We start from the raw sequence: 16,994 nt of genomic DNA on the forward strand, positions 1-16,994 counted from the left end.
GAACATGAAGGCAGACTAGGGGCATGACCACTGAAGCACAGTATCACAGGGAGACGGTTAGGCCTCCAGATAACTGCGGCGGGCCTGACTGATGTCAGGCTCTCCACAAGTGGTGGAGGAGTAAAGTCTTCTCTAAACTTCCCAGGGGAAAGGGAGGGTCTGCTAAGTAGCAGGTGTTTTTCCTTGACACTGACGCTAGTGCTAGACCACGGTCCACTTGGCAACGGGTGTCTTCCCAGACGCTGGCGTTCCCGCTAGACCAAGGAGCCCTCTGGTGGCCCTGTCCAGGCATAACAGAAGGTTCACACTCCTGTCTTCTGGTCACTTCTCACCATGTCCCCTCAGCTCCTATCTCTGTATGGCCTGTTTTTTCTAGGTTATGATTGTAGAGCCAGGATTATTACAATATTGGAATAAAGAGTAACTGCTATAAACTAATGATTAATGATATTCACATATAATCATATCTATGATCTATATCTAGTATAACTATTCTTATTTTATATATTTTATTATACTGGAACAGCTCATGCCCTTGGTCTCTTGCCTCAGCACCTGGGTGGCTTGCCGCCCACACAGGGATAAGGGAAGCTGCCTGGTCACAGAGAGCTCTTTCCCAGAATCTAGGCCTTGTATGTATGGACGTAACCTTGTGTCTCTCCAGCTGAGTGTCTTGCTGAGCCATTCTGGATTACGGGGGGCATCTCAGCAGCATGGGGACCATCACGAAGCGAGCGGCCCCTCTCCCTGCACTGCATCCCAGTGCTTGCTTTCCATCATTCAGCCTGAAAATAGAGAACCCTACACACCTCTAGGGCCACGTTTTCTTATAGTTATGCATCATATATAATTCAAACTATCATTTAAACAGGGGAAAATACTATCTTAACTGACACAAGAACAAAATGTGTTTTAAATGCTATATTTAAACCAGACTCTTGAGTGAATACAATGGTACCCAATATAGAAGTTGTGACAAAACTGCCTTTTGAAAATATTTTTGTACCTATAGTCAACAATAATTTATTATACTTTTCAAAATTGAAGATGTAAAGTGAAGTGTTCTTACTATGGTTAAAAAAAAAAAAAACCTGCTGAAAAAAAGAAGAAAATACATATTAAAAAAAATACATATAGATATATATCTCTATATATCTATATCTCAAGGCTGAAAATGCTAGTCCAGAGTTAACTGCTCGTCTACAAAGCCCAGCCTTACCTCCACTCTTGAGCAGGCGCTTCTCTTCCTCCTTGAGCTTGTTCTGTATCAGGCAGAGAGTGTTTTTAGCTTCCTGTGGAAGAGGAAAAACAGACTCAGGAGAGATGGCCCTTTTCTGGATTGTTCTATTCTTCTTCACCACTGTGTAGGGACTGCTAAGTTTGTGCTACAGAACAAAAAAAAGAGCTAAACTCAAGGAAGGGGAAGAGAATTAATAAGCCTGAGCAACTACAGGGTCCCGAAACTTATTGCCTTTTCTCTCTGAGGTTGCCTCGTGGCCTGGTGGACAGGGGCGCCCAGAGTGAAGCAGCTGCCCCACCCCATGCTTCTCCGACTGCACTTCCCTGCCTCTGAGGAGAACTAAATGCCCACCATGCGTGCCTGTATGACCTGGGGACACAGAACAGACACATCTAACTTTAGGGCAGAGACAGGCCTCTTGCTTTGAAAGGAAGAAAGTATAGATTTTATCATTTATCTTTCCTCCCGTGCCTTCAGATTCCAGCTCAAAAGATGCTAAATGGTGGGACAGGTAAGGAAGGGAACAGGGGTTGGGACAGGAGGGAATATCTCAGATCATAAAATGTGGCCTTGATTACTATCAAGAAAGAGAATGGGGGCTGGGCGTGGTGGCTCACACCTGTAACCCCCGTGCTTTGGGAGGCCAAGGCAGGAGGATCACTTGAGCCCAGGAGTTTGAGACCAGCCTGGGCAACAGAGGGAAACCTCATCTCTACAACAAATTTTAAAAATTTAGCCAGGTATGGTGGCAAGTGCCTATAGTCCCAGCTACCCAAGAGGCTGAGGTGGGAGGATTGTCTGAGCCCAGGAGGTCTGAGGCTATACAGTGAGCTATGATCACACCCTGCGGTCCACACAGAGTGGCAGGCAACAGAGTGAGACCCTGTTGAGAAAGAGAAAGAGACAGACAGAGACGGGGGGCAGGGGGAGGGACAGACAGAGGGAGGAAGTTGGCTTTATAGATTGTTGTTGTTCTAAACATTAAAAATAAAGCACTGTGTTTCAGGCATGGGGTATTTCAAGGGAACAGGTATTCTAAGGACAGACAGCGAGAGTAAGAGAAAAAGAGATGTACTTGTGGAAGGAAGGGTAGGGTAGAGGGGCTCCCTCAGAAGCTTCCTGGGCCACCTACCTGCCATTCTGAGGCATACTGTTTGGTTTGTTCTTTGAACCCAGAGGTGGCCCCAGATAATACAACAAAATGGCCAACGTTTCTTTTCACTGCCCTCGACTGTTCCTTCCCAGATACTCAATGTTTAAAATGTTCTAAACTCCAGGCTCTTTCCAGTGCCCTCGAAATGTGCCTGTCCTGTACCATTTCTCTATGGCCTGCCTCTGCCACAGAGTAATGCTGGTAATGAATTCCTCATCAAGATGACATGTGTCCACACGGATGCATTAGGTACTCCCAGTTAGCCCTCCTGGACAACAAAATAGCTCTGCCAAACTCAAATGCTCAGGATTGTAAGAAACCTAGCATAACCTTAATACCAAAAGCTGTCAAGGGCATGAGAAGGGGAGACTGCAGACCAATTTTATCATGAAAATGCAGTCTAAATGACCATTCTCAGGTTAAGGATAGGACAATTCAAAAACTGATCACAACTTGGTTCAATTTCCTTTGCTCTAAATTCCACATTTATCAACTGCTCGGGTCTGAAACACTCTTTCCTAAATGGCCTTACCCACGGGGACGAGAGGAACCTGTAAGATGGTCGGTCAGGTTCAAGGCCACACATATTTCCCACAATCAATCAATAAACTGCCATTCCTCTTTACAAAACAATCTCCAATTAGCTATTTTGGTTATTCAATTAACCAGGACTTGAAAATCTTTTTTTTTTTTTTTTGAGATGGTGTCTTGCTCTGTCACCCAAGCTAGAGTGCAGTGGCACAATCTCGGCTCACTGCAACCTCTGCCTCCTGGGTTCAAGCAATTCTCCTGCCTCAGCCTCCCAAGTAGCTGGGATTACAGGCGCCCGCCACCATACCAGATAAATTTTGTATTTTTAGTAGACGGGGTTTCACCATCTTGGACAAGCTGATTTCAAACTCCTGACCTTGTGATCCACCCGCTGTGGCCTCCCAAAGTGCTGGGATTATAGGCATGAGCCACTGCGCCTGGCCCCCCCTTTTTTTTTCTTTTTGAGACAGGGTCTTGCTCTGTCAACCAAGCTGGAGTGCAGTGGCATGATCATGGCTCACTCCAACTTCAAACTCCCAGGCTCAAGCAATCCTTCCATCTCATCCTCCCAAGTAGCTGAGACAATAGGTGTGTAACAGCATGCCCAGCTAATTTATTTTTACTTCTTGGTAGAGACAGGGTCTCATTATGTTGCCCAAACTGGTCTCAGACTCCTGGGATCGAAGGATCTTCCTGCCTAAGCCTCCCAAAGTGCTGCGATTACAAGTATAAGCCATCGCACCTTGCCTTGAAAATCTTTATGTGAACTGACTAAGCAAGCTTTATTTTCTCATTTTTGGAGACGGGATCTTGCTCTGTTGTCCAGGCTGGAGTATAGTGGCATGATCTTGGCTCACTGTAACCTCTGCCTCCCAGGTTCAAGCGATTCTCCTGTCTCAGCCTCCCGAGTAGCTGGGACTACAGGTGTGTACCACCACACCTGGCTAATTTTTTGTATTTTTAGGAGAGGTGGGGTTTCACCATGTTGGCCAGGCTGCTCTCGAACTCCTGACCTCAAGTGATCCACTCACCTTGGCCTCCCAAAGCCAAGCAAGCTTTTAAATCTGCACTCGAGACCAGCTACATAATTTTTGAGATCAGTGGAAAATCAAATGCACTTAAAAATTATTACGAATTTCAAGACGGTGACAACAGGGCCTGAAAGCAAGCACAGGCCCCATGTCGGCGCAGGGTCTTATGCAGCCGCACAGGCCTCATGTCGGCCCTGTCTGTTCTCTTAACTGACTAAACCTGATGAAATATGACATCAAAGATTTGACAACCCTGGAGTCCAGGGTGCACTGCCAGCAAAACAAATGCATTACATAAGCAATCCTCAGACTGGCCAGGGAGAAAAAACATGTACTGATATTTTTTTCACAATGATATTAACAAAATGACCTGTCACCTAGTACAAAATAACACACCAGAAGGAATGGCTGAACAGAGGACAGGCTCAGCTCACCTCAAACCTTTCTTGCTCCATCCTATGATGCTCTTCAAGCTGTTGTTCCAGGTAAGTCAGATTTTGAAATTTCTCCAGATAAATGTCATACTGCTTTTGTAATTCTTCCTCAGTCTTCTCATACTCATCCATAAAACACGGCCTAAAAGAAGCAAATGAAATAAAAAGGAAAGGTGACTTATATGCAGTAGTTTCAAATGGGTATTCACAGTTTCATACTCCATGGTGGCTTTCTCTGGAAACCCTTAATTAGAGAAGGTCCTTCATTCTTGTAACTGCTTAAAAATATTTTCCCTTTTCTCCTTTCTCCCCCCAAAATGAACATACTTCTTTTTCATCATAAATAAGATGTGCTCTTTGTAAAAACTTGAAATAATCCTGAAAGTATGAAGAATGACGTAAAAATTACTGATAATCCCATTACCAGCTATAAGCGCTTGATAGTTGACATACATCCTTCCAGACTTTTCTATGCATAAATATAGATAGGAATGCATTTTAAACAAAAATTAAATATACCAATAAATTTTTTTTTTTTTTTTTTTTTTGAGACGGAGTCTAGCTCTTTCACCCAGGCTGGAGTGCAGTGGCGCGATCTCGGCTCACTGCAGGCTCCGCCCCCCGGGGTTCACGCCATTCTCCTGCCTCAGCCTCCCGCGTAGCTGGGACTACAGGCGCCCGCCACCACGCCCGACTAATTTTTTGTATTTTTAGTAGAGACGGGGTTTCACTGTGTTAGCCAGGATGGTCTCGATCTCCTGACCTTGTGATCCGCCCGCCTCGGCCTCCCAAAGTGCTGGGATTACAGGCATGAGCCACCGCGCCCGGCCTTATACCAATAAATTTTATAATCTTTATTTCATTTCAATATACCATAATCTCAGAGTTAAAAATGATTGGGCTGGCCACATCGGCTCACACCTGTAACCCTAGCACTTTGGGAGGCTGAAGTAGGAGCAGGATTGAGCCCTGGAGTTCAAGGCTGCAGTGAGTGAGGATCCTCTGACCTTGCCATGGCACTCCAGCCCTCCAGCCTGGGTGACACACTGAGACCCCATCTCTAAAGGCAAAAAATCACATACCAGACACATCTCTCAAAATATATATATTATCTTATTTGGGTATAATGTTCTACTGTTGGCTGGGTATGGTGGCTCACGCCTGTAATCTCAGCACTTTGGGAGGCCGAGGCGGGTGGATCAACTGAGATCAGGAGTTTGAGACCAGCCTGACCAACATAGTGAAACCTGGTCTCTACTAAAAATACAAAAACTAGCCAGGTGTGGCAGCGCATGCCTGTAATCCCAGCTACTCGGGTGGCTGAGGCAGGTGAATCGCTTGAACCTGGGAGGCAGAGGTGGCAGTGTGCCGAGACTGCGCCACTGCACTCCAGCCTAGGCAACACAGAGAGACTCCATCTCAAAAGAAATAATAATAATAATAATGTTCTACTGTCAGGATATTACAAATTTAAAGCAATCCTCTAAAAAGGGGACCACAGGTTGTTACAAATTAAAGCTGGCGGTTTTTTTTGTTTGTTGAGACAGGGTGTCACTTTGTCACCCAGGCTACAGTGCAGTGGTGTGATCATGGCTCACTGCAGCATCGAACGCCTGGGCTCAGGTGATCCTCCTGGCTCAGGCCCCCAAGTAGCTGGGACTACAGACATGTGCCACTATGCCCGGCTATTTTTTGTATTTTTTTTTGTAGAGATGGGGTTTCGCCATGTTACCCAGGCTGGTCTTGAACCCCTGAGTTCAAGCGATCTGCCTGCCTTGGCCTCTCAAAGTGCTGGGATTATAGACATGAATCACTGTGCCCAGTCTAAAGAGGTTTTTAAACAATAAAAAAAATTTTAAAAAGGCCAGGCATGATGACTCACGCCTGTAATCCCAGCATTTTGGGAAGCCAAGGCAGGTGGATCACAAGGTCAGGAGTTCAAGACCAGCCTGGCCAACATGGTGAAACTGTCTCTACTAAAAATAAAAAAATTAGCTGGGCGTGGTGGCAGCCACCTGTAATCCCTGCAACTTGAGAGGCTGAGGCAGGAGAATCGCTTGAATCCGGGAAGGGGATGTTGCAGTGAGCCAGGATTGCGCCATTCCACTCCAGCCTGGGCAACAAGAGCGAAACTCCATCTCAAAAAAAAAAAAAAAAAAACACAAAAAAAACCATAAAAATCTATACTGGTTTGCTGAACTTTTTCTTTTTTTCTTATTATTGACCTTAAAGGGAAAATTCTACTCTTTTAAAAATATAAGCAGATAAACTAAGTAATAATTATAATCTTTTGAACTAGAGCAAAACAAAGAGACTTTTCTGTTAAAAGGATTTGGAGCTTAACAAAAATGAATTCATGCTTTAAAGATGGAATGTGTCAAGGAGCTCAATCTATCTGGCGGCACTGACTTCTGTTTTTTTGTTCCTCTGTGAGGCTCCAGAGGTAAAGAGCCAGTTTCAGGAGGGGAAGGGCCTCAGCCTTGCGCTGGGCAGGGAGGAGCGAGGGCGCTCCCTGTGGTTACCGTTGCTGCCTCCAGGTGCTGCCTCCCCAAAGACCTCGGGACAGTGGGCAGGGTGTAGCCAGCCACCAACATCCAAAAAGGCAAAACATCCGAGCAGAGCAGGCAGCTGGGAAGAGGAGGGAGCCAAGAATAAAGAAAAATAAAGGGAGAATGAAAAGGGAGAAAGAGCAGAAGCATGGGGGAGGGAAAGAGGCACAGAAAGAGGAAGAGAAGAGAGAGAGGGCCGGCACCACTATTCTCCATCGGTATTCCTGGGAAATATATTTCCAATGAGGTAAAGTAGGAAGAAAGACGAACTACTGACTGGTGAGGAATGATCAAGGTTTAAATAAAGTCTAAAATCTATGCCGACAAACAGGCAGGAGTATGTTTCTGTTTCTACCTAATTTATGCCAAGATCTTAGGAGACCACGTCTCGATTTCCCCGTCTGGATTCACTTACTCTGCCTTGAGTTCCAAGAAGCTATAAAAGCTTAAAGGGCAGTTCAAGCATTAAGCAGTTTTCCAGACATACTGCAAGCAGCAAGGAGAATGAGTTTAGCCATCTGCTTGTTACGACAGGCAACACATGTACATTTTGAGGTGAAGATATCCTCATGTCAGGCTTTTTTTCATTGCTTGAGAATAGTTAAGATCACATTCTATTCTCTTAAGTCTTTGTTCTAACTTTTTTTTTCTTTTAGAGTCAGGGCCTCATTCTGTTGCTTGGCCTCGTTCTGTTGCTCAGGCTGGAGTGCAGTGATGCAACCATAGCTCACTGCAGCCTCAACCTCCTGGGCTCGAGCAATCCTCCCACCTCAGCCTCCCAAGTAGCTGGGACTACAGGTGTGTACCACCATACTGAGGTAATATTAAAAAATGTTTAGAGATGGGGTTTCATTATGCTGCCCAGGCTGGTCTCAAACTCCTGGGCTCAAGAGAACCCCCCGCCCCAGCCTCACGAGCAGCTGAGATTTCAGACATGAGCCACCATGCCTAGTTTCTTTGAACCTTCCAGGACATCTTTCTACTCATTCTCCAAGAGTTCACATGTACCTGACACTCTGCAGAGTCTCTAGTCGCTTCTGATTTCTTTCCAGTTCTAATTTTCTCTTTTCGATTTTGGCTTCTAAATTAGCTTCATCAGAGGCCACATTATTGAGCAGGTCTTTAGTCTTCTGAACCTGTGTCTATATTTAATGGGAAATAATGAGACAAGGTGGCAATAAAAACAGCCATCCTAACTCTTAGAAGAATTTTGCAACTCTTTAGGCATAGCAACATTATGCTCAACAAACACAAAAGCAAACAAATAAAGTAGACACTTTCCCAAGCAATGACTCACTTAACCCACTAGTTCCAGGGAGAATGTCACATAGGTCCAGAAAAAGTTCTTTTTTTTTTCTCCCATGAACAGCAGGCATTTCTGCCCAGGGAAAGAAGTGAAGATGGAAAGAAGTCCTGGTCAAGGTGGAGAGGCCTGCAGTCTTTTGTCTGGCTCACTCGGTTAGAACAAGGTACACATCACTCTGGCTGGTCAGTCTGCCTTTTCATCATTCAGGCCATGCCCCTAGTTACAAACACCCGACTTACAGAATACCCACACACACCAAGTACTCCTCTACTAGGAGGGGAGAGAAAGAAACAGCTGGTCCCAGCCCTAACTCACTGCCTGCTGGGATTGACAGAAGGTCCCTCTTCCCTCTCCCTGGCAACAGAAGCTTGACTACAGACTAAAAATGAGGAGAAACCACTCTGCAGACAGTACAAAAGCAGTTCCCACAGTGGCACTGGCCACACTGGCGTGCACTAGCTCCGGAAGGGGCCCGGGGCAACAGTCGGACAGAGGCCCTTGGGCAACAGAGGCTGAGTAAAGAAGGGAAAGGGGACACGGGCCCACTGACAATGACACAAGTCTCCCTATCCTAAGAGAAGGTTCATTTGAAGCAGGTAGAGTCACAGGTAGCACTGTCTTCACATGCGTCTTGTCCGGTGGCTGGCTGGATCACATGCCTGTGGTTCAGGCTCCAATCTGTTCAGGAGGAATCCGGACTGCCACCCAGCTGAGCGTGGAACTGCCCCCCAGGGTTCTGGCTTTCCAGCCCTGCATTAAGTTCCTGGTGGCCAAGGTGGGGCTTCCCCTCCAGCACTCTGCCTATGTGTAGCATCCCATAAAGGGGTGACTCTGTTTTCCTGCAAGTCTCTGAAAAGCTATGGGCTCCACAGAGAAATGGCCTAAGAAGTCCAGACATTCTCCACAACTCTCAGGCATGGTGTATTTTGGAACCAGCCACTGTTACTGACAATGCATTTATGGTCTGATTTTTTTGGTCTAAGTACACTAGCCATTTCTAAGATACTTTCATTAAAATAATCAGACCCTTATCAATTTGCTGCAAGTGCCTTAAAGGACCCAGGAGAAATGTGAGTTCACCCTCACAGGAAGAAAGGTGGGTCTCCTTTCTAAACAACTTCAGTTAATGGCAACTATTTCCTTGAACCAAAGTCAGATTAAAACCTAGTAAATTTATCCCACCTTAAACTATCTGTTCCTCAAACAAGAAAGATCCACAACGCAAAACAGCTGTGTAAACACAAGCAATTTTCCCTGGTTTCTGAAATAAATGGCCTATACTCCCTAACCCCTTTTAAGTACCCATGCTGTTTCGGTTGTTTTTAGAATGATCCAACATCGCAGATATTTTCTAACAATGAAAGGAGGCTTAAGAGATATCTACCAAGAAGTGAACCCTCCTCTCTTGGGTGTTCTACTTTCAACATATTAGCGCTAAGGGCACATTCATGCCGTGTTCACCTGATTCAGTTAGAACACTGGCAAGGATAAGAGGTATAATTATTTTTTTAATTTTTAAATTTAGAAACAATAAAAAATTTACGGAAAACCTGTTGTACAACACAAAGCGTTTTTCCCAACCTAGGTGACAGTAAGTTGCTGACCAGGTGTTCCAGTGCCCTGAATACTTTAGCGTGTATTTCCTACAAATAAGGACTTTCTCCTACACCCCCACAATGCCCTCATCAAAACAGGAAGCCAGCACCGACACACTACCATCGTCTAACTCCAGCCCCACTCCACTGTCCCCACTTGTCCCAGTGAAGTCCCCAGCAGCAGATAGGAGCCGCCTATGTGTCCAGTCATCACATCTCCACAGCCTCCCTCAGTCTGAAACGCCCCCTCAGCTTTCCCTGACTTTCAGAACCTTTTCACTTTGGGAGCGTACAGGCTGGTGAATCTGTAGAATGCCCCTCAGTCCGGCTTTGTCTCATTAGAGTCAGATATGCATCATTGGCAGGAATACTCAGAAGTGACTGCATCCTACCAGGCGTGCATGATTTTGATTTGTTCTGTAACGATGATGTTCACTTTGCTCACTTGATTAAGGGGGTGACTGGCAGGCTTCTCCCTGAGAAGCGACTCTTTTCCCCTCTGTAATTAATAAGTACTCTGTGAGCCAGGCACGGTGGCTCATGCCTGTAATTCCAGCACTTTGAGAGGTCAAGGCGGGCAGATCACCTGAAGTCAGGAGTTTGAGACAAGTCTGGCCAAACATGGCAAAACCCCATCTCTACTAAAAACAAAAACAAAAACAAAAATTAGCTGGGTGCAGTGATGCATGCCTGTAATTCCAGCTATTTGGGAGGTTGAGGCACGAGAATTGCTCGAACCCCGGAGGCAGAGATTGCAGTGAGCCGAGATGGCGCTACTGCACTCCAGCCTGGGTGACAGAGCAAGACTTCGTCTCAAAAATAAACAAATAAATAAATAAAATAAAACAAAAATACAATAATTAGCTGGGTGTAGTGGTGTGCGCCAGTAATCCCAGCTACTCAGGAGGCTAAGGCATGAGAATCACTTGAACCTGGGAGGCAGAGGTTGCAGTGAGCCGAGGTTGTGCCACTGTACTCCAGCCTGGGCAACAGAGCAAGACTCCGTCTCAAAAAAAAAAAAGAAAAAAAAGTACTTTGTGGAAAGCTACTTTGAATCTGTGTGAATGACCTGCTCCTCCTCAGCCTCCAATATTCATTTATTTTTTTATGCCAGTGAAAACTCATGGTTTCCTATTTCATTCTATTATACCATAAAATTAATTATTCTAACTTATTTATTTTGATGCTTAAGTTGTCCTTACTTTGGCCAGGAGAAGCCCACTCAAGTTGGCTTCTGCATGCTGCCAATAGCTCCCTTTCCTCCTTTGAGCTCTTCCTTACTTTCTCATACTTCTCCTGCCCAACTCTGGAATTAGCCATTTTACCCTAAGAGTCCCGGTTCCTTTTAGTGGAGAATGGCATTAAGCCAGGGCTAGGTGTGCTCAGAGCTAAGAAATGTATGGGTGTGGGTGTGCCTATGTGTATGTATACAAATAAAACATATTTATATACATATATACGTAATTCCTTAAATGTGCATACATGTATACCAAAATTTATTCCTATATCTATCTATATATTGAAAACTATGCGTTTAACCAACACCTCCAATTTCAAGTTCACTCTAATTTTCTCTCTTTCCATTTTTGTGACATTTTTGTGACTTTCTTCTCCAACAGTGAGGAACGTGGCTCCATTATCCTTACCATATTTTTACTTATCTGACTCATCTGCCTATCTGTCACCAATCTCCCACCAGGGCTGTGGTGCCCTTCTCCCCCTGTGAGGCTCTGACTCCCTAGGCTGAGCTGCCCAGGGGGTAGTACTGTTTAATGACAAAAGAATTGTGTATTTTTAAAAACCTATGATTTTTAGAATTTTGTACAACTCATAGCAAATTCTTGTTTTATGCCTACTCTAAATGTACACAGGGGCCCCCATCTGTGTCTACTGAATAAAATAAACCACCAATGATGACTGAATATCTATTGTGCATCAGAGACAAGGCTTGATATACCCTGTCGTGATTAATGTTTATAAGGACCCCACACAGTTGGGAATGCAGTTCTTGCCATTTTACAGATGAGGAAAATGAGGCACAGAGAGGTTAAGTAACTTGCCTAATATCACACAGTGGAATTCAAACCCAAGCAATCTGAGTCTAGAGTCACCCTCATGATCTGCCTTCCAACTGACTGCTTTAGATGAGAGGATAAGTGATGTGAGTGAGCAGTAAACAGTGGTGATCCTTCTACTTATTACAGTGCTGTCTGGAATTTAGAAAACCCTGAAATCACTTAAATACTAAGCAGTGAGGAACTGATTAAACAAAATAAAATACAGCATTATTTATTAAAATTATTGAATAACTGAAAAGTATCAAATTACTGAAACTGATCAATTTTTAATAACATGAGAAGCTGTTTTTATTTATAACGAGGGGAAAAAAATGATAGTAAGTGACCTAGGTACGCTCGAATGTCCTCTGAGTTTTTCAGTTCCCCACTAACACATCCGTTGTTACTAAGCTAGCTTGTTCTGTCCTGTATGGGCAAGAAATCAGTACTTTTGAATCCCAGGCATAAAAAACATTATATAAAAGCAAAGTCATCTTACCAAAATCTCTTTTATTGCAATTCTCATCACTTTTTCAGTCTCATTTATTTCCAGAGGTCTGGCAATGGCTTCTGTTCTCATTTCCTAGGAAAGAGTAAAATCATTTACATATATTTTCAGAAAAGGAGTTCTCAAAACCAGTACTCCTGGATCTAGATGTGCCTTATGGACTGATTCTCCAAAGTTTCATTACAATGTGGATCTCTCATGCAAAAACACTTCCACCATCACCTCCTATAATGTCTTCCATTATCTGAGTGCCTACCCAGCCTCTCTCCAGAGCTCAAGGTCCTCCCTTTCAGCCAGAGGCCCATGTGACTCCAACTCTATGAGCAAAACTGAACTTAGCATCCATTATCTTTTCTCCCAAATTTGCTTTTTTTTTTTTTTTTTAAATAGAGATACGTTGCTCAAACTCCTAGGCTCAAGTGATCCACGTTCCTTGGCCTCCCAAAGTGCTACGATCACAGGCATGAGTCACTGTGCCCAGCCCCAATTTGCTTCTTTACCTGCATTCTGTCCAGGTGACCCCCAAACTAAGCATCTTTCTTAGCATGAAGTCCCTCTCAGTTGCCTATCATTAACAAACACAACCGATAAGAACAGTTACCATGGCCCTGCCCCTAGCATGAACCATTAACCTATCAAGGGAGACATCTGTAACTATCATATCAGTGCTGAAAACTTCTGAGACATGGGGTTTTAATGTGGATGTAGTTATGAGGTTTGCTATAGACAATGTCTGTGTGACCCCAAAATTCATATGTTGAAACTCTAACCCACAATGTGATGATATCAGGAAGTAAGGCCTTTAGAAGGTGATAAGCTCATAAGAGAAACCCTGGGGAGGTCCCTCACCCCTGCTGCCATGTGAGGACTCAGCAACAAGGCACCATCTGTGGGGAATAAGCCCTCGCCAGACACTGAAGCTGCTAGTGCTTTCGTCTAGAACTTCCCAATCTCCAGAACTGTGAGAAACAAATCTGTTATTTACAAGTCACTCAAGCTTACTGTGTTTTGGTACGGCAGCCTGAACAGAGTAAGACAAGGTTCCTGAAGCACTGTGTCAAAACTTATCTTGTGCTTCCTTTCATCCACGGTGCACCTGTGCACGCTGGTGGGAACGGCTGAGGGCAGGGTGAGGACTTAGTCAAGGAGGCAGAGCTCAGTGCCTTGCCTGTGGCTGGGGCTGCACCTCAGTAAATGTTTACTGAATGAAAGAAAAACAAACATTGGATAGGGGCTCTTCCTCGGATCATGACTACACACAGAATTTGAAAAGTACTACATTCAGGGTCTCACGATTTCCTTGGGAACAGTTCAGCCACTGGTTACTTCATCATTCTTTACAGGATGGTGTTGCAAGAGTCCCCGTGGGATGGAAATGAAGTCTCACAATGATGCCACAGTTCTAGTGGCAATCAGCAAGTGGCCAGCTTCTGTCTCTGGGTCTCTTAGGGACACGTACAGACGTATGTACACCACTGCACTACAAACAGAACAGGGGAAAGCCTGGAGGTACCTTACTCATCATCTGAATTAGATAGCAGATGTCAGTGGCAGTTTCATTCTGCCAACCACGCTTCATCGGGTGGCAACTGCCAGGTCAATATATGATGAGCAGGCATAGCAACCTGGCACCTAAGTCCCTCTTCCCCAGACTTCCACTTCCAGTTTGCTCCCAGGGTATGCCAGAACACAGGCAAGGCAGTGAGAAAGAGAATCCATGGCTGGCACTCCTGCTAGGAAGTGAATGAAAGAAATTCATTTAATTTTAAAGCATTAGATTGAGCACATATGCTTCAAATGCCTAAATCTTTACAGGTAAGGATTAAACACTACTCCACTCTAGGCCAGACACAGTGGCTCATGCCTGTAATTCCAGCACTTTGGGAGGCCGAGGAAGGCGAATCACTTGAGATCAAGAGTTTGAGACCAACCTGGCCAACATGTTGAAACCCCATCTCTACTAAAATACAAAAATTAGCCGGGTGTGGTGACACACATCTGTAATCCCAGCTACTCAGGAGGCTGAGGAAGGAGAATCACCTGAACCTGGGAGGCGGAGGTTTTAGTGAGCCGAGATTGAGCTACTGCACTCCAGCCTGGGCAACAGAGTGAGACTGTCTCCAAAAAAATAAAAAATAAACACCACTCCACTCTTTAACAGCTGCTTAAACGTAGGTGATGGCACGTACTTCTTGGCTGGCATTGGCTGGAATAAGGAGGCAAATCAAATCAGTCTCCACTGCAACATTGACTTCAGCTGACTGGAAGTGATGCCAAGATTGCTAGTCCCAAACTCTGCTGTTAGAATCACCCGGGAGAATCTGAAAACTCCCAGTGCCCAGGTCACATTCCATAACAAGGACTCCAGAGTGAAAGCCAGGCTTCAGAAGTCTTTAGAGGTCCCTAGGTATTTGCACTGGACAGCAAGGTCTGGGAGCTACAAACTCAGAAGATCATTTTTGAGAAGAATGCTGAAGCAGAGTACACCAGAAAAAAACATGATCAATAAATTCTGCCAGTGGGCACAACAAGGAAAGCTCAGTCACATGCCATGGAGCTGCCACTCCTAAACAAGAAGTTAAAGGTAGACCACTGCTGGGCGCGGTGGCTCACACCTGTAATCCCAGCACTTTGGGAGGCCGAGGCAGGCAGATCACAAGGTCAGGAGATTGAGACCATCCTGGCTAACACGGTGAAACCCTGTCTCTACGAAAAATACAAAAAATTAGCCGGGTGTGGTGGCGGGCACCTGTAGTCCCAGCTACTTGGGAGGCTGAGGCAGGAGAATGGCGTGAACCCGGGAGGCGGAGCTTGCAGTGAGCCGAGATTGCACCACTGCACTCCAGCCTGGGCAACAGAGCGAGACTCCATCGCAAAAATAAATAAATAAATAAAAACAAATAAATAAAGGTAGACCAGTGCCCACCAGAAGCTGGAAGGGCAGCTAACATCCTGTATCACTTTTCCATGCATTTGCTCATTCAACCAGGTGTATTTCATTAAATCAGAACCGAAAAGGGAGAAACAGAATTGAAAAAGAAAACCTTAAAGAGAAAATCTGCATGGTTAAGGAGGTACTGGAATGCTTACCCTCAACTCTACTTCCATGCTGAGCAAGTCATACAGTGATGCTCCTTTGGAGGTGATTTCAGACGCAAGCTGCCTGGCTGCCTTCAAATCTGCAAACTGGAAGGAAAATAACAAAAACAGAAACCTCAGCAACAGATTTTTTTTAATAGAGACAGGGTCTTGGCTATGTTACCCAGGCTGCTCTAACTCCTGGCCTCAAGTGACCCTCCTACCTCAGCCTCCCAGAGTGTTGGGATTGTAGGCAGAACCACCATGTTCAGCCAGCCTTAGATTTTTTTTTTTTTTTTTTCAGACGGAGTTTCGTTCTTGTTGCCCAGGCTGGAGTGCAGTGGCGCGATCTCGGCTCACCGCAATCTCTACCTCCCGGGTTCAAGTAATTTTCCTGCCTCAGCCTCCCAGGTAGCTGGGATTACAGGCATGTGCCACCACGCCCGGCTAATTTTGTATTTTTAGTAGAGACAGGATTTCTCCATGTTGGTCAGACTGGTCTTGAACTCCTGACCTCAGGCGATCCACCCACCTTGGCCCCCCAAAGTGCTGGGATCACAGGCGTGAGCCACCGTGCCCAGCCAGCCACAGATTTTTAACATACATTCAACCACCAGCCTGTTCATGTCAGCTCCTACCTTTGGTTGTGACACGTGACCACAAACATGTGCTTCCCCAGTCACATGCTCACAGGCTGCAGGACACAGGCTCAGGAAATGATCATCTAAGTACTAAAGAGACCAATTCCAGGACACCTCGGTCTCTCCAAAAAACCTAATGTCACGTCAAACTGAAGCCACAACCAGAAGGGCATAGCTGGGAGAAAGCTGATGTGCTTCCTACTTGGACTTTGTTACAGCAGGGTGCCCGATGGCAGCAGAGTGACCACACGAAGGGACAGCCTGAGGGACACACATCCTCTCGCAGCAGCCTGACGGCCTGTGTTTCGTCCTCCCCTGCCCTCCTTCTCTGCCTCAGACTTTCCTCCACAGGATTGGAGAGGCTCAAAAGGGGTGGCACCCACTAAGGACTTACAATGGTTCTGGGCTCCACAGACGGGCAGCTGTTGCCAGGAAGGTGATGACAACCATAATGAGGATTTAGCACCGAGCCCTTTGCACAGGCTTCTTTCTTAGAATGTGTGTGTCACCCCCTCTTCCTAGAATATGCTAACTCTTCTACGGAGCCCAAACATAAACATCTCCCTGCCCTGCTCACTCTCCCTCTCTCCTGGACAACAAATCCTCACCTTCTGGCTCTCATTTTCAACCCACTAGCAACAACTCTCCCTCTTCATTTGCAGCTGATGGCTTTGATAGCTTGCATCCCTCTTCCTTAGCCCTCCAGGATCCAGCCTGCTCTGGTTCTAGCTGCCTTTCTTCCCTTCTGAGCAGCATATCCCCAAACTTCTTTGCAGGAGTCTGTCACCTTCTCTGCTTCTCAAAAGTGGAGTGAGTCAGAGTTTCGTTCCTGGACCCCCGTCTTGTCTGCTGGCTCTGCTCCTATGCTCAC

The 16,994-nt window shown here is 45.4% G+C and overlaps 1 protein-coding gene across 5 annotated transcripts in view; it reads right to left on the bottom strand.

Moving 5' to 3' along the window:
* CLUAP1 (clusterin associated protein 1) overlaps positions 1-16,994 on the bottom strand; it is a 45,665-nt gene that overhangs the window by 13,017 nt on the left and 15,654 nt on the right. For all 5 annotated transcript variants that reach the window (XM_058434002.1, XM_058434003.1, XM_058434001.1 and 2 more), the window contains exons 5-9: positions 15,495-15,590; positions 12,396-12,479; positions 7,947-8,080; positions 4,390-4,531; positions 1,220-1,292 (exon numbers count right to left, since the gene is read on the bottom strand). In XM_058434002.1, the coding sequence (XP_058289985.1) occupies positions 1,220-1,292; positions 4,390-4,531; positions 7,947-8,080; positions 12,396-12,479; positions 15,495-15,590 (529 nt within the window). The remainder of the gene's footprint in view (positions 1-1,219; positions 1,293-4,389; positions 4,532-7,946; positions 8,081-12,395; positions 12,480-15,494; positions 15,591-16,994) is intronic.

Source organism: Hylobates moloch, unplaced genomic scaffold (assembly GCF_009828535.3).
Source record: "Hylobates moloch isolate HMO894 unplaced genomic scaffold, HMol_V3 SCAFFOLD_23, whole genome shotgun sequence".
Lineage (NCBI taxonomy): Eukaryota > Metazoa > Chordata > Mammalia > Primates > Hylobatidae > Hylobates > Hylobates moloch.